General features: G+C 39.4%; 1 protein-coding gene across 1 annotated transcript in view; it reads left to right on the top strand.

The window, feature by feature from the left end:
- Nucleotides 1-17,151, top strand: part of FRAS1 (Fraser extracellular matrix complex subunit 1) — a gene marked incomplete at its 3' end in the record, with an annotated part of 480,497 nt that overhangs the window by 361,864 nt on the left and 101,482 nt on the right. The window contains exons 36-40 of the mRNA XM_080697854.1: nucleotides 3,615-3,746; nucleotides 4,869-4,994; nucleotides 7,739-7,986; nucleotides 16,475-16,623; nucleotides 16,807-16,969. Coding sequence (XP_080553980.1) covers nucleotides 3,615-3,746; nucleotides 4,869-4,994; nucleotides 7,739-7,986; nucleotides 16,475-16,623; nucleotides 16,807-16,969 — 818 coding nt within the window. The remainder of the gene's footprint in view (nucleotides 1-3,614; nucleotides 3,747-4,868; nucleotides 4,995-7,738; nucleotides 7,987-16,474; nucleotides 16,624-16,806; nucleotides 16,970-17,151) is intronic.

Genomic DNA, 17,151 nt, shown 5'->3' with positions numbered 1-17,151 from the left:
CTCATACAGTCAGTAATAACATACAATATCCTTTTAAAATCTATTTCAAAACAATTATTTAATCTTGGTAATATATGGCAAGTATAAGTATTGTTTATAGCATTTAAAGCTGCAGATACTGGAGGTCACTAAGAGTATCAGGTTTCTACTATGGTAAAGAGTAGAACCAGGATTTTAAGACAAGTTTCTCACTGAGAGTATGAAGTAACTAGTTTTGTGGCTAAGGACTCTATGCAAACCTGCGATCCTCCAGTCTCAGCCTCCAAGTACTGGGGTGACAGACGTGCTGCACCATGCCTAGCTTAAGTTAAATGGTTCTCAAGCCTTTCATACAGAATAAAGGCGTGGATCTTGAGTTGACCTTAAATTGTCTTGTTTTCTATTCAAGGTTTCCTCTTTTTTTTTTTTTTTTTTTTTAAGGAGAAAAACTTAGAATCTGATAGGAATAAAGGGATCTTCTTTAGGGGTCTTTGTGAGAGAGAATTGTAAATTGCACAGATAATGAACTAAGGCAGCAGCAAGCCCGAGCCCTGACTGACACTGAACTACAGAGTGAGGGAAAGAACTCATCTGGGTTGATCAGCTAAGAGGGGACGGGAGCTGAGCTTCCTGTTCTGACTGGCTTCAAGGCAAGCACAGGCCTCTGCAGAGCCCTTGTAGGCGAGCAGCACACACAAGGAAAATGGCGCCCACTGGGGGCATTTAACCCAAAGAGGCAGTTGGACTATTTCTCAGAGAGATAGGAGCATTTCATTTAAAAAAAAAAAAAAAACTCTTTTATTAGTTGATTGCAATTGCACATGATAGTGAGATTCAGTGTAATTCAAGAATAAATGCACACAGTTTTGGTGTATTTTATTCTACTGTCAGACCTATTTTTTCATCCCCATTCATGTTAGTGGAATTGATAGTAATATCTTTATATATTGACATAATATTATTTGAACTTTCTTAAAAAGAGAGCTAGTCATGTAATTCTAATATTTTCATCTTAAGTTTTTTGTTTGCTTACAAAATTCTGTACTGTGTGATGGATTTTCTAGTTATATAATATGCACCAAAAAATAGCTTTCTTCCACTTACAGGGACAAGGATACACTTTGCTCACACTAAATAGATGTGTGATACAACCAAAGCTCTTTAGGTCTTAGGGCCTTTTATCCTCTGTAAGCCAAAAGATGTTGACATCTTCCTGAGCCTCTTTTCACTTAAAAGCAAAACCAGTGTTAAGCTATAGCAAATAAAATTATATTTTGTAAGTATTTATTTTTATTTAACATAGGAGTTTTTAATGAAACCTCAGAGTGGATTCCATAAACCCACTGAAATTTATGGAAAAGTTTGTATATGTGTCCCCAGACCTTCAAAAATCAAGAGTCTTCTGTCCTTATCTTTGATCACCCAAAGAGAAAGCGACTGGACATAAACAAAAGAAGCAGCAATAATAATTTTGACACTTGACTAAATGCCAAGAGCTGGAGCCGGGCATGGGGGTGCATGCTTGTAATTCCAGCATTTGGGAGGCTGATACAGAATGATCTGGGTTCATGGCCAGCCTCGGCTACTTAGTGAGGCCCTCCACAACTTAGTGAGATCCTGTTTCCAAATAAAGAATAAAAAATAGGACTAGGGGTGTAGCTTGAAGGTAGAATGTCCCCTGGGTTTCATCCCCAGTACCGCAAAGAAAGAAAAAAAATGCCAAGAGCCGTGAAAGTTCTGCTGTCTTGTGCATGATGTCCTTTCCCCTTCCCTGGGGCTGTTCTGGACTTCTCTGGACATAGAGTGTGCCTTATAAAGTCTAGCTGTCTCACTGGGTGTAGTGGTGCACATTTGTAATTTCAGTGACTCAGAAGGCTCAGGATGGTTCGAGCCCAGCCATGGCAACTTAGCAAGACCCTGTCTCAAAATAAAATAGCACAAAGGGGGACTGAGAGTGTCACTCAATGGTAAAGCGGCCCAGGTTCAATCCTCAGTATTTTTTAAAAAAATCTAGCTATCTCTTATTTTAGTTCTGCCTCAAAGATATAATAAATCTAAAACCTGAATGGAACCATTATTAGGAGTCACTGAGCAATGCTTAGGAATCCTTAAAGGAGTTGCTTTGTTGAAGAAGAGATCAGCTTCCTACTGACGTGCCACTAAGTCCAGAAGAAAGTGAAAAAGGAAACCAGTTTCTTCTAACCAGCCCACCTGCAGCATCTCATACATTTAAAATAATTAGCAGCACAGTTTTCTCAGTAGCCACTGTAGATGAACACACTGGTGAGCGGATGTGCTGCCATCCCTCCAAACCTAGCTTTTAGAGAGGAGAGGGCATGCTGCCGTACAAGGAAGCGGACGTGAGGGCCGAGGGTCGGGCGGTTCTGCCTTCATCTCCCTGAGGAGACAGAGGCTCACTTGGCTGTAGGTAATCCAAGGAAATAAAACTTAAGGTCACTGTTGTTCTCACAAAGGTGTCTTCTATTTATGGCAGTGTGCATAATGAACAGGTATAAATGGACCTGCTTACACCCAACAGATGCCATGTAAGACATTTGTGGTTATTTTCTGTCCTTAAAAAATTATTTTCTAATGACACAAATAATGTGTCATTTTAAAAAGAGAGTTCTTGAAAAGAGCGTTCTGAAATATTAGAGGAATGAATTTAATTTACACACACAGAAAAACATTTCTAGCCGGGCGTGGTGGCGCACGCTTGTAATCCCCGCGCTTGGGAGGCGGAGACAGGAGGATCGCGCAGGTTCGAAGCCAGCCTCTTGCTCTGGCTTAAGAGACCCCGTTTCCAAATAAAAAAAAATATATAAAAGTAGGTCTGGGAGTGTAGCCCGGAGGTAGAAGGGCTTCCAGGAACCCCAGTACCACTCCCCCCCCCCAACAAAAATTCTATAAGTAAATGCCTTTCCCAGAATCACTGAAGAATGCATATTTTGTATTATATTCCACCAATATTTATCAAAATCACCTTGTTAAAGGGTGGTATGTGCATGTAATCCCTATATTTGGGAGGCTGAGATAGGAGGGTTACAGGTTTGAGGCCAGCTTCAACAACCTACTGATACCCTCAGCAACTTAGCGAGACTGTTTAAAAAAAAAAAAACATGAAGCCGGGCGTGGTGGCGCATGCTTGTAATCCTGGCGCCTGGGAGGTGGAGACAGGAGGATCGTGCAGGTTCGAAGCCAGCCTCGCCGGTTTAAGAGACCCTGTCTCCAAATAAAATATAAAAAATAGGTCTGGGAGTGTAGCCTGAAGGTAGAAAAGTTCCATCCCCAGTACCACCAAAAAAATTAAAAAAAACCATAAAAGGAGTGTAGCTTGGAGGTAGAATGCACCTGAGTTTAATCTCCAGTACCAAGAAAATTTTTAAAAATCACCTTGTTAGAGTACCCTCTCAGAATGACGGTTACTGTTGTCCTTCATCCCTTTCCTCATCCATAGAAGCTTCATTAGAATAGCTGACCATCTCTTGCGTGATTACTTTTTCCATCCATAGCATCTCTTTGGAATGTTAAGGCAATTTTAAAAAGCTTCTAGCTCTGTCTTTATGGAAACAGCCTGGAGATGAGCAGGCTACAGTTTGATTTCTGTGTGTGCCTGCACGTGTTTCCCTTTCTAGTTTCGGATGGAGAGCACACGAGCCCAGAGATGGTCCTCACCATTCACCTACTTCCCACTGATCCGCAACCACCAGCGTTCCAGGTCACAGCGCCCCTGCTCAAGGTCAGCCCAGGAGGCCGCACTTCTGTAGGTAAGAACTGGGAGCCCAGAAACGTGCCTTCGGAAATTGGACCACATCTCAGCCACAGTCTTCCAGCTTCTGGATGGTTGCTAAAAATCAGCGACCTCCTCTTCCCGATTTCCTGAGCATTCTCACCTGTATCCTTCCTCTTGGCCATTCTTTTGTATATGCAAATGGAAACAGCACACGGAGAAGGAGTAAACCCTTTGGGGGCCGCCCTTGTGATGGACTGCAACACAGAATTTATTTCCCAGCCTCCAGGAGTTTGATTTGTTGCCATCACTAGAATATCAAGTAGCAGAGCAGAGGGGAGGGTGGGGGGAGCAGGTTTCAATGACTGTTCCTGCTTTCTGTTTAGAAAGTGCAAAGGACTAGAGACAAGACAGATCACAATAACCTTCAGAAGCTGTAAGAGCTGGAGTCAGCCCAGTGACATTGTACATGGCTTTATTTCCTGTTTCATATACTTGCTTTTTAGAATTTTATTTGTCTACCAAGGACATTTTATTAGCAGACAGTGGACAGTGATTTTTGTTAGATGTGCTCTGTAGTTCCTGTACAGTTCTTCCAGGTAGATTTTGTCCTAAATTAATTACTCAGTTTCTGCACGTGGGTATTTAGGCCAAAATTAATTGTCATCGAATTCATAAACAAGCCATACAGACAAAGATGGTATCACTTTTATTCTATTTCTCAATTTCCTGATGGCGATAGCAGTCATTATTAATTGTAGTTCTTCTGGTAAATTCAGGAAAATAAGAAAGAAAGGAGCCATGAAAAGCTAAAGTGGTTTGTGGGAATATTTTCTGAGAGAAAACCATCCCCAGCTGGTCAGGACCAACCATTTGTAGCCTTCCTCCATGCCTGCCTCCATTTGTATGAAAGGGAAAAAAGATTTCAGAATTCACAACTACCTACTAGTAAGTGAGCTTATGGAAGGGCCTACTTGCAATCTGTGGATCGACTGCACTATTAGTTTTTATTTTTTATGCTCAAATGAAAGTAAGCAGTGCTTTTTGGTTACAGATCACCCACAACTGGCTTCCAGCCTGCTGTGGCTTTAATGTGTACAGAGTACACAGCTGTCACCAAGCCCATTCTCTCTTGCCGTGGTTATTCTCCTTGCTGCAGGCCTCCAGCTGGTGGTCAGAGATTCCCAGACTGTCCCGGAGGAACTCTTCTTCGAGCTCAGGAGATCTCCACAGCACGGGGTGCTCCTGAAGCACACTTCTGAGTTCCAAGGGCCCCTGGCCACAGGTAGCTGCTCACTCTGTCCTTGACTTACCTGGGGATTCCTTGCTCTAAAATCAGTCTTGTGTGTCTCAGAAGTGAAGTATCTGTGGCATGAACTAGAAGGAGAGGCTTCCTCTTTTGTTTAGTTTATTGACCTAGGTACTGAAGACGTTTTCCTCTGAAGACGTTTTCTCACTCCCTACTCACCTGCCCCAGGCCCACACTGAAAACTGGGAAGCTGCTTCCTCAAATTGTACGTGGAATCCCTCAGTTTATAAAACCTGAGTAAATTTAAAATGCCACCACGTGAGGTGTCAGCTGCCAAGTGACAGTAGCTTGTCACAGCAGCTGCGGTTCCTATACCTTGTCCGTGGAGATGAGTTTGTGTTCATTTGGTGTGTGAATCTTCTCAATATTTTTAGCACTGAGATTTCAGTAGTGTTAGCTACCTGTGTCTTCAGCCATAAGAAAAAAAGAACACATTTTTGAAGTACTGCCTAATCCAAATTATATGGATTATTGTGTGATAATGTGACCAGCCCATTACAAAACAATATTTATTGTACTTTCTTTAATTATTAAAAACAACCTATGGATTGTTTAGGAAGCACTCCAAAGCACAAAGAATTCAAAGAAGGCCGAGCATGGTGGCACACGCTTGTAATCCCAGCATTTTGTAGGTTGAGACTGTTTGCGGACAGCCTCAGCTACTTAGCAAGGCCCTTTGCAACTCAGTGAGGTCCTGTTTCAGAAAATAAAAAGACTAAAATATAGGACTAGGGCTGTAACTCAGAGGTAGAATGCTCCTGGGTTCCATCCCCAGTACCACACACACACACACACACACACACACAAAAAAAAAAAATTCCGTGAAATCTAGTTTTTTAATAGTCAGCTTTACACACCAAAGGGATTATTATCCCTTCTAAAGTAGTCACTTCAGAATGCCATCTCATTCTAGCAAACTGTATTTCTTTAAAAAAAAAAAAAACATAATGTGGTTTCTTCTATACATAGTCATCCGTTTTTTTTAATATTCCTAGTAAGACAAATCTTTGCTCTTGAAGGCAAATTAAAATTTTAAGAACAACAAATAGGCAAATTAAAATTTTAAGAACAACCAAGAGGCATGAGGGAATCACAAAGGTAATTTTTAAAAACACTGAACAAAAGAAGTGTGGTTAGAATAGATTTGAAGCACGCTAGGGGACCTGCGTTAGAGGCACACCGGTCAGTGTCCCATTTCTTTAACATTACATTTCACCCAATTTGGTGTTATTAATTTGTTTAGATCTAAAGATGTTTATAAAAAGTTAGTTTTAGTGCCTTTTTAGACCACTAGCATAAAATACAGTAATATATAATACCACTCACATAACATGCATAATACCACTAGCATAACATATAGTAACATATGTTGAAAAGGAAGTCTTAGAAGATGAACACAGATTGAGTAGATTCTTCAGTCTCATTACACAACAAAAATCATTAGAGTCAAAAATCTATTGAAAATAACATACAAGATGAATGCCTCAACTCTGTTCTCCTCTGAGCTACTCTCCCAGCCTTATTCTATTCTTTATTTTGAAACTGAGTCTTACTAAGTTTCTGAGGTTCCCACTAATTTGCTGACGCTGGCCTCAAACCTACTAACCTCCTCTCTCAGCCTCCCAAGTACTGGGATTACCACACCCAGTTCTTAACTTTGTTCTGTAGAATTATTAGAGCCCGTAACATTTAGAGGCAATTCCAGGAACAAGATTCTCTGTGACCAAACAAGTTTGAGAAGTTTTAATATCTGTATATTAAATTTTCTAAAATTCTCATAAATCCTGCAATATATACATTTTAAATTGTATTTAATATAATTTTCCCCAAACTTATGTGAACTTGAAACTTTTTCACCCACCTATCTAATCTATTATGAATTAGTATCCTAGGACTACACAGTTTGAATTACTAACTTCAAGAATACTTTTCAATTTTTAAGTCCTTATTCCCCCAGTAAAATACAGGTCTCTTGCTGGGTATGACAGGATAGTCACAGGTTCACGAGCAGCCTCAGCAACTTACCAAGACTCACACCAACCAAGTGAGACTCTGTTTCAAAAAAAAAAAAAAAAAGAAAGAAAGAAAAGGGCCAAGGATATAGTTCAGAAGTAGAAAATAAGTAATTAATTAATTACATAGCCAAAAAAAATAAAGGTTAGGCCCATCAAGCAAAATCTATTTTCTGGGCTGAAGATGTAGCTCAGTGGTAAAGCACTTGCCTATCATGTGAAAGGTGAAAGGCCCTGTGTTTAATCTCTAAATACCACCCCCCCCAAAAAAATGAGCATGATTATTTTCTTAAGTTTTTCAAAAGATTTTCAGTATCAAGATTAGATTCCAGAAGGTCTATCCTGAAGAATACAGGCTTGTTCTTTGTTTTTCTAAAACTGGAAGTCAAGCATGGATCTTATAGAGGTAGATTTTAGTTCAATATGATTAAGAACCTTAAAAGAAAACAAATTAGAGCTGTCTTCAGGAAGAAACTACTACCTTGTTAAATAGCAGCTCGCCTTGAAAAGGACAGGCTAAGCCATCCTCATGCCAAGGTGTTGTAGAGGGAATCCTACCCTGGGTGGGTGGTGGAAATAATTATCTCATAGCTCTTAGAGTTTATGATTCTATTTATACTTTGAAATCCCGAGAACATAAGTGCTATATAAATGAAAAGTGTTATCCCCAGAAGTCATTGGTTTTACAATTTGTTTTATTCTTGGAAGGAGACACTTTCACATACGACGATGTTGAGAAAAATGCTCTGCAGTATAGACACGATGGCTCCTCTGCGCGGGAAGACAGCATGGAGATCTCTGTCACAGATGGCCTCACAGTGACTACGTCGGAAGTGAGAGTGGAGGTGTCCCTGTCAGAGGGCCAAGGGCCGCGGCTGGCTGCCGGCTCCTCTCTGAGCATCACTGTGGCGAGTCAGAGCACTGCCATCGTTACCAGGCACCACCTTGCTTACGTGGTGAGTTCCTACATTCTCTCCTCTTGCTCCCATGCACCTTCGGACAAGGATGACTGGAAAGTGGTGCGTGGCTGAATAGTTGAGGCAGCAGGTCTTTGGCCATATAATGAACCTTCTTGTTAAATTCCCTGCAGTTTTACTCTTAGAGAAGCCACACGGTGTATCCTGGCTTCTCCTGGTGTCTCAGGAACAGACAGGTGGATATGTAGAGTTTTGATAAAATGACAATGAATATGTGTAGGGGAAGGTGATTGTCAATAGCAAACGGTGCCGGTGTCACAAAAGCTCAATTTCCTTTGTTTAAATGTCATCCACAATTTTATTTTTTTTTTCCAGTATGGGTAACAAAACCCAGGAGCATTCTACCTCCAAGCTATACCCCCAGCCCTATTTTTTATTCTTTATTTTGAAACAAGATCTCACAGAGTTGCAGAGGGCCTCACTAAGTAGCTGAGGCTGTCTGTGAACTGGATCGTCCTGTCTCAGCCTCCCAAGTACTAGGATTACAAATGTGACCTACCACACCTGGCTACAATTTTCTTTTTTATATACTTTTATTGAGACATTATAATTACGCACCATAGTGAGATTCAGAGCAATACATTCATACTTTCATACATCACTTGGTGTATTCCCTTCTGCATCTCTCCCCACTCTGCCCTCCTGCCTCTTCATACATGGCAGTAGCATTGGTAGCGATACCTTCATATCTTGACATAGCATTGTATGAACAGTTTCTTTTATCAAGCCTCCTTTTACTCCCTCCCCACTCCACCCTAGTTCCAGCCCACTATTCTACTAGTCTTCCTCCTTGTTTATCTGAAGCTCCTTTTGTTTCCTACATTCTCCCTAGCTTCATATGCGGGGAAACATATGACCCCTGACTGAATGAGACTGGCTGACCTCACTTAGCATAATATTCTCTAGCTCCATCCATTTTCCTACAAATGACATATTTTTTTTTATTTTTATGGCTGAGTAAAATTCCGTTGTATATGCATACCACATTTTCTTTATCTGTTCATCAGCTAAAGGGTACCCAGAATACAAACAATAACAAATGTCAGTGATGATATGAGAAAAATAAGAAATTTTATGCACTGTGGGTGGAATTATAAATTAGTATAACTACTATGGAAATCAGGATGGATATTCCTCAAAAGACTAGGAATGGAACCACCATACGACCCAAAAGAATTAAGGTTAGAAGCTGGGTGTGGCAGTACACTATAATTCCAGTACTTAGGAAGCTGAGACAAAAAGATCGCATGTTCAAGGTTCAGAACTTAGTGAGGCTCTTGGCAACTTAGTGAGACCCTGTTTCAAACTCAAAAAAGTAAAATAGGGCTAGGGGTGTAGTTTGGAGGTAGAATGCTCCTAGGTTCTGTCCCCAGTACCAAAATAAAAGAAAAAACAACAACAAAGCAAAAACATAGTGATGCATGAATGCCCATGTTTATTGCAACATAATTTACAATATCCAAACTATGGAACCATTCATAATATTCCTAATGGGAATTTTGGGGAAAGAACATCTTGGAATAGTTCATTTAGTCAAAGAGTAATAGGGAATGGTATTTTCTGGTTCCTTGAGAGAAAACATGCTTTTCACCAGCTTTTGTCTCAAGTTCATTATAGGCAGAGTAAGAGGCAGCCACCCCTTTGGCAGTGTGCCTCTGCAGATTTCCCACACAAGACCATTCACTACTCACCTCTATCGCCTGCCCCAAGAGAATCAGTATAGTTAGGTGCTCAGAGGGAGAGTCAAGGACTCTGGAGTGCCCCTCTCCATCTGCACCTAACTCTAGAAGTGATCCTGGTAATTAAACTCATCTTTCTTTGATTCTACCTCTGGGACTAAGGATAATGAAGATAATTAATTTTATATTGCAGTTATGCAAGTTGTAAACAGATATGTACTGTATGTAAACATAATAATGAGTAGTTTTTTTTTACAATGCCTTGAAAGGAAGAATAATTATTTGAATGGTAATCATTCTTAGTATTAAATTTTTCCTTTGCTAATCTTAAAATTCCAATAAATGGACTAGTCTTTTTTTCCTTCATTTTTAGACACTGTAAAGTTGTTTTAAGTCACCCTTTTCTAGGCTGAAGAATCTTACTATAAAATCTAGTACTGACCAGGCTTGGTACCATATGCTTGGTAATCCCAGCAACTCAAAAAGCTGAGGCAGGAGAATCACAAGTACCAGACCAGCCTGGGCAACTTAGAGTCTGTTTCAAAATTAAAAAAAAAAAAAAGGGCTAGGGATATAGCTAAGTGGTAGAGTGCCCCTGAATTTAATTTCCAGTTTGCCACCCCCCCACACACAATCTAGTTATGAATAATAAAATGTTTGATAAAGTGTCGGCCTGGGAACAATTGCTCTTGCACAGATTTCCCCCATAAATTGTCTTTTGTTATGTGATAAGAAACTGCATTCTACTCTGATTTTTCTTGTGGGTCTATTAGAGTTTCAGAACAGCTGTTTATTTGTTTAATTGGCAGGTGATTTTTTAAATCTTAGGTTATAGTCTTTTGAGTCCCGTGAAACTCATGGATTCATAAAATGCATGAATGCAGATTTAATCAATAGATCATGAAGGCTTGAAAAATGTTTGACAGACCACAATAGGACTCCAGAGCTCCTGCCCATTGCCTGCATCTTATTAGCTGTGTATCAAAATGCAAGCCTATTGGCAACTGAATATGTATTTTCAAAAATTGATTGAATGTGGATTTACCCATTAGAGCAGAAAAACTCCAAAAGATCTATTCTAATCTACTGAAAACACAGCATGCATTCTCAAATGAGCTTTAAGAATGTATATATGAACTATACATGAACTTTCTCTGAGGATTATACAGGAATTTTGCACTTGGTAGCATGGAAAATTTTTTCTAGAAATGCTGGTTGGTAAGTTTTCAGTGAACATCCAGAAGGTTGGAAAAGCCATCTAAAATACTAGTCACAAAATGCGCAGAGGAGAGAGAGAGAGAGGAGCAGGTGAGCCCATTCTAAATTGCAGTATCAGTAACTGCAAGAGACGATGTGTTGTTGGAAGAGACAAAAGGCAAGAACAAAAATGTGATTTTCTTCTTTGGAGTTGTTTAATGAACACAGTTTGCTATGTACTGCACGTAAACAAGTAGAAGTGGGGTAGTGTGGGTTTTAGAGCTGGAATGAATAGGATTTAGTTCAAACTCACAACTTACTAATGTCATGACCCTTGGCAAGCTATTTAAACATCCTAGGACTCAAGTTTTCTCATCTGTAATATGAAAAGTATAAAATCGGTCTTTAAAAATCTAATGCATTTCCATGCAGTAGCCAAAAATAAAACAATTCAAAATATTATACCATTTACAATAATGTATCATGTATCTAGGAATGAATGCTAACAGCAGATGTGTAACTTCTAGAGAAAATTGATGCTATGGCTGACTACATGGAAAATCCAAAAGAATCTCTTGAAAAAAAATTAAAAATAAGAGGACATTTTACTAAGGAGCCAGGTAGAAGATCGTCAAACAGCAATAGCATTGCTATACATATGCAGAAAATTGCCAGTAAATGTAACTAAAAAGATGATACCCTTCAAAGAGCACTAAAAAAAAAGCCGTGTCCCTTAGATTAAACCTTACAGAAACCAAGTAGTAGTCCTACAGTGAAAATAAGAGCGCTTTATTGGCAGACATTTAAAAAGCGCCAAAGAAATAGAAATATGCCATTTTCATGAATAGAAACATTTTTTTGTGTGGTACTGGGGATTGAACCCAGAGTATTCAACCTCTGAGCTACACCCCAACCCTATATTTTTTGTGTGGTACTGGGGTTCCTGGAAACCCTTCTACCTCCGGGCTACACTCCCAGACCTATTTTACATTTTTTATTTGGAAACAGGGTCATAAGCCAGTGAGGCTGGCTTCGAACCAGCACGATCCTCCTGTCTCTGCCTCCCAAGCGTGGGGATTACAAGCGTGTGCCACCATGCCCCCCCCCCAACCCTATTTTTTATCCTTTATTTTTGTTTTGATTTTGCAATACTGAAGATGTAACCTAGGGGTATTCTACCTCCGAGCTACACCCCTAGCCCTATTTCTTTGTTCTTTATTTTAAAACAGGGTCTCACTGAGTTGCAAAGGGCTTTACTAAGTAGCTGAGGCTGACCGTGAACCACAGTCTTCCTGTTTCAGCCTCCCAAATGCTGGGATTAGAAGTGTGCTCCACCATGCCTAGCTTTATCCTTTATTTTAGAAACAGGGTCTCACTAAGTTGTGGAGGGCCTCTCGAGGCTGCTGAGGCTGGCAGCAAACCTGCGATCCTCCTGTTTCAGCCTCCCAAGTACTAAGATTACAAGCGTGGGTCACCCCTCCCAGCAAATAGAAGCCTTTAATATAAAATAATTTCAGTTCTACCACAAAGTGATCCTTCAGTTTAATTTGTTCCCAATCAAAAGTCCACTGGATAAATTGATTCTGAACTATATAAAGAAGAACAAACAGCCAAAACTCTGAAAAAGAATGTTTGGAAAGCAGGATGATTTGCCCTCCATATATCAAGATTTATTATAAACCAACAGCATTTTAAACAGTGTAGCATAGAAATAGGCTAGAAAGCCTAGAAACAGAACCACACGTGGAATTCTAATATGAATCCGAGATAGTAAGCCAGTTCAGGGGAAGCAAAAAGAATTACTTGTAAAATGGAGCTGCACAAAATGATTATTCATGCGGTAAGAAGAATTTGTACCATACCTCACACCTACTCTTATACCAAGTCTGAACAGATCAAGTGCTTAATAGTTATAAGTAAACATTTGCAATTCTCTGTAGGATGTAAGTAAATATTTCTGTGATACTGTGAGAGGGAATGATTTCTTAAATTAGAAACACAAGTGCTAACTTAGAAAAGTTTGATAAATTTGACCATACTAAAATTAAATTTATTTTCACCCAAACACACTGCAGAGACAGAAAACAGGCAAGTTAAAATTGGAGAAAGATATTTGCAACACATATAACCAAAAATAACAAAGAAAATATAAAACTCCTGCAAATCAAGGAGATAATCCAATAGAAAACTGATCAAGATGCATAAATAAGAATTTCATAGACAAGAAACCTGTACGAGCAATAAATGTATGAAGAGATTCATTTTCATCAATGATCAGGGAAAGCATATGAAGACCATAATCCATCTTAAATCAAGTATTGAAAAGGAAATGGATCAAGAAGTCCCCTTGCCTGTGGGAGTATAGACTGGAGCATCCAGAATTTGTTATGTCTTACGATGAGTAGTAGTCATTTGCCTTATCCACTCAACTCCTAGATTCCTATCCAAGAGAAACTCTCACATACACAGCAAACGATGTGTTCAAGAATGCCCACCATGGCACTATTTGCAGTAAGCCACAAAAATATTAAACCAAATCTACTGCCCATCAACAGGATAGCACCTAACTTGTGCTATACTTACTCAGTGACTACAAAGGAGCCTCAAAGATAGATGCATTGTAGCCAGGTGTGGTGGCGCATGCTTGTAATCCCCGCGCTTGGGAGGCGGAGACAGGAGGATCGCGCAGGTTCGAAGCCAGCCGTGCTGGCTTAAGAGACCCTGTTTCCAAATTTAAAAAAGTATAAAAGAGGTCTGGGAGTGTTGCCTGGAGGTAGAGAGGCTTCCAGGAACCCCAGTACCACACACACACACACACATATATATATATGCATTGTAGTTACAGTCTGGATGGAACTTAGCAGTCTGCTAGTGAGTAAACCAAAAATAAATCCCACAAGAGTAGAGCCTAATTTCATTTTTACAATTAAAATCAAAGTTTAAAAAAAAAACACTTTGTAGTTACATATCAAAGAAACTCAAGAAAATAAAAAACAAGTTCCAGGGTAGTAAAAGGTCCAGGGACAGGTTGAAGAAACAGCACATAAGTAAATCCTATTTATTATCAAATTCTCATGGTCATGTAGAAAGGTTACTTAATAAGTGTGCAAATACGGAAAAGAGAAAATGAAAACATGAGACAATTCAAAAGGGATACGATGATCTTTGAACAAGAAAGTTACTGAGAACAAAATCTATATTTTTATGCATTTTGGCATACTCAAAGTATCTTGGTTGTATATTCTAAAAATCATAATTCTCTTTAAATTATAAAAAGTATTTCGAGGGAAAAAAAATCTAGCTGATTTCCCAGTTTTTCAAACCCAGTGGTCATTTGAGAATTGAAACATAATAAGGTATGCCTGACATGAAATAAGCATTTCTTTGCTAAATTTGCCAAGGTGGAATTTAAGAGCTGTTCATTCTAATCAAGAGCCAGGAGCTCTGTCTTCGTGATTTATCATCATCTCAGAAGATGATACCTTAAAACCACTGGCTGAGTTTTAAAAATTCTCTCTCAGAGGAAACTCACAGTAACCTTAGAGAGCAGTCTTTTGGAAGCCTACCCATTGTATGTGATAATGTGGAGAGATAAAGTTTAAAAGAGTGTCACTTTAGGGGTAATTTTCTGAAGTTTTGCAGCGTCAATAAATTTCAGTCCCTTTTCTTGCTTTCAGTCAAAGAATGGGAGGATATTCTTTGATCTTGCATTGAAGTTCTGAACCACTAGCTTAGAAAGGTCCCGGGAAATAGAAATAAGAATGGGCTCAAACTTACTGTCCTGGTCCCACCAGGAGTCTGTGTTAACAATCTGATTCAACCCCTATCTAATAGTACAATGTAGATGTGAGAATTTGCCCTTGGAAGTAAAACTGACGCTGCAATGTTTATTTTTATTGTTGTTGTGATAGAGTTTAAAGTCCTCTATTTTCACATTCAACTGCTCAAAAAGATGAATGACCCAGGGAAACCGTCCAAGAAGATGATGCTTGCATACAGCTACAGGCACACACCTGCAATTCAAGTACTTGGGAGGCTGAGACAGGAGGATCACAGGTTTGAGAACAGCCTCAGCAGTGTAGGGATAATTTCAACAACCTAGAAGAACTAGGTTCTTATGAAAACTAGGTTTTCTTATAAAAACTATGTTTTTATTTTTCAAAATAAAAAATTAAAAGGATCTGGGCGTGGTGGAGCTCACTTGTAATCCCAATACTTGGGAGGCTGAGATTGGAGGATCATGGATTGCGGCCAGCCTCTGCTACTTAGTGATGTCCTCCGCAACTTAGTAAGACTGTGTTTCAGAATAAAGAATAAAAAAGGGGTGTGTGGGGTGTAGCTCAGAGGTAGAGTGCCCCTGGGTTTCATTCTCAGTACTGCAGATATTCCTGGGTTCAACTCCCAGTAACACACACACACACACACACACACACACACACACACACACACACACACACAAATATACAGTTATTTTACATGTAAAAACACAGAAAGCCTTTCTTTCTTTCTTTCTTTTTTTTTTTTTTTTTTTTTTGGTGGTGGTACTGGGGTTTCTGGAAACCATTCTAACTCTGGGCCACACTTCCAGACCTATTTTATACTTTTTTTTTTTTAAATTTGGAAACACGGTCTCTTAAGCCAGCGCGGCTGCCTTAGAACCTGCGCGATCCTCCTGTCTCCGCCTCCCAAGCGCGGGGATTACAAGCGTGCGCCACCACGCCTGGCCACAGAAGACCAATTTTATCTCTCAATAAAGAATGCAGAAGGAGAGGAAAATGATCTTTGTTAAGATTAGGCATCTTGAGATATGACAGTCCAGACTGAGCACTAATAGAATAAAATATACAAGACATCCTCAATTATTCTCAATTATTTTCATTTTCATTTTTTCTTTTTTTTTTTTTGCGGGTCTGGGGATGGAACCCAGGGTCATTCGACCTCCAAGCTACACCCCCTGCCCTATTTTTATTCCTTATTTTGAAAAAGGGTCTCACTAAGTTGCGGACAGCCTCGCTAAGTAGCTGAGGCTGTCCGCGAACTGCGATCCTCCAGTCTCAGCCTCCTGAATTCAGGGATTACAAGCGTGCGCCACCACGCCCAGTAAGCCTCAATTATTTTCTTAATGCAAAATTTTATCATGTTCAGTCTTACTTACACTGAGTCATTGGCTAAGCTAAAGAACTTCATTCTTTCTGTGCTACAGAATTTTATCATTGTACACTGTATTTTATGTCATAATGGAATTTTACCACTTTATAAAACACAAACCATCCTTAGAAACTCTAGAAGAAACATCTGTGTTTATAGAAAGATAACTTGTAGTCCCTTCCATGTTTCCTTCTTCACTAGATACTTGCAATAAAAACAAAACCTTGTATGGCTCTTATGGCAACATACAGCATGACTTAGTTTTATGCCCCATACTGAAAGTGCATTTCCACACTGCTATTTTGAGGTGCTCTTGGAAGAAGACATTATCAAAAAAACAACAACAAACGTTTTAGAAGGAAGTATCTGTAGATCTTTAACTACTGGACGTATTTATTTCTATAAATATAAATTCATGTCCTTATTCATATTTTCCTGATTAGGATGATTCTTCCCCCGACTCAGAGATCTGGATTCAGTTAAGTTCTCTGCCCATGTACGGTGCGCTCTTAAAAACCTCAGGGTCTGAGGTGGAGGAACTCTCAGAGGTTTCCAACTTTACGATGGAGGACATCAATAACAATAACATTAGGTACCTAACTACTTTGTGTTATATTGCAGAATTTCTTAAAAGTTGTTTTAAAACATTTAAGCAACTGCTTGTTAACTCCCTCAAAAAATACACTGCTCCTGACCCTGTTTTTATACAAAAAATCATCTTACCTCGTTTGTCAATGTTGTTCATTGTTTGTATTCTTTCCTTTGGCCTTTATAGATACTCAGCTATATTTGAGACCGATGGTCACCTGATTACTGACAGCTTCCACTTCTCTGTCTCTGACATGGACCGCAACCGCCTAGACAATCAGATATTTACCATCACAATTACTCCTGTCCAGAATCTACCGTCAGTCATCGCTTTTGCTAACCTGATCACGGTAAACAATTCTGAGATCAATGAACAGTGAGTGCTGTACAGAGCTGGAGTCCTTAGAAAATAGATTTCTGTCACCATATTCTTCCTTCCACATTATCTAAGCCATGGAGTATCAAGATATGCATGATTTTTCCAAAAGTATGAAAATAAGCTGTGTGCCATGGTGCATGCCTATAATACCAG

This window comes from Muscardinus avellanarius (genome assembly GCF_963383645.1).
Source record: "Muscardinus avellanarius genome assembly, chromosome: 6".
Lineage (NCBI taxonomy): Eukaryota > Metazoa > Chordata > Mammalia > Rodentia > Gliridae > Muscardinus > Muscardinus avellanarius.
This window is presented reverse-complemented; position numbering and strand designations above follow the sequence as displayed.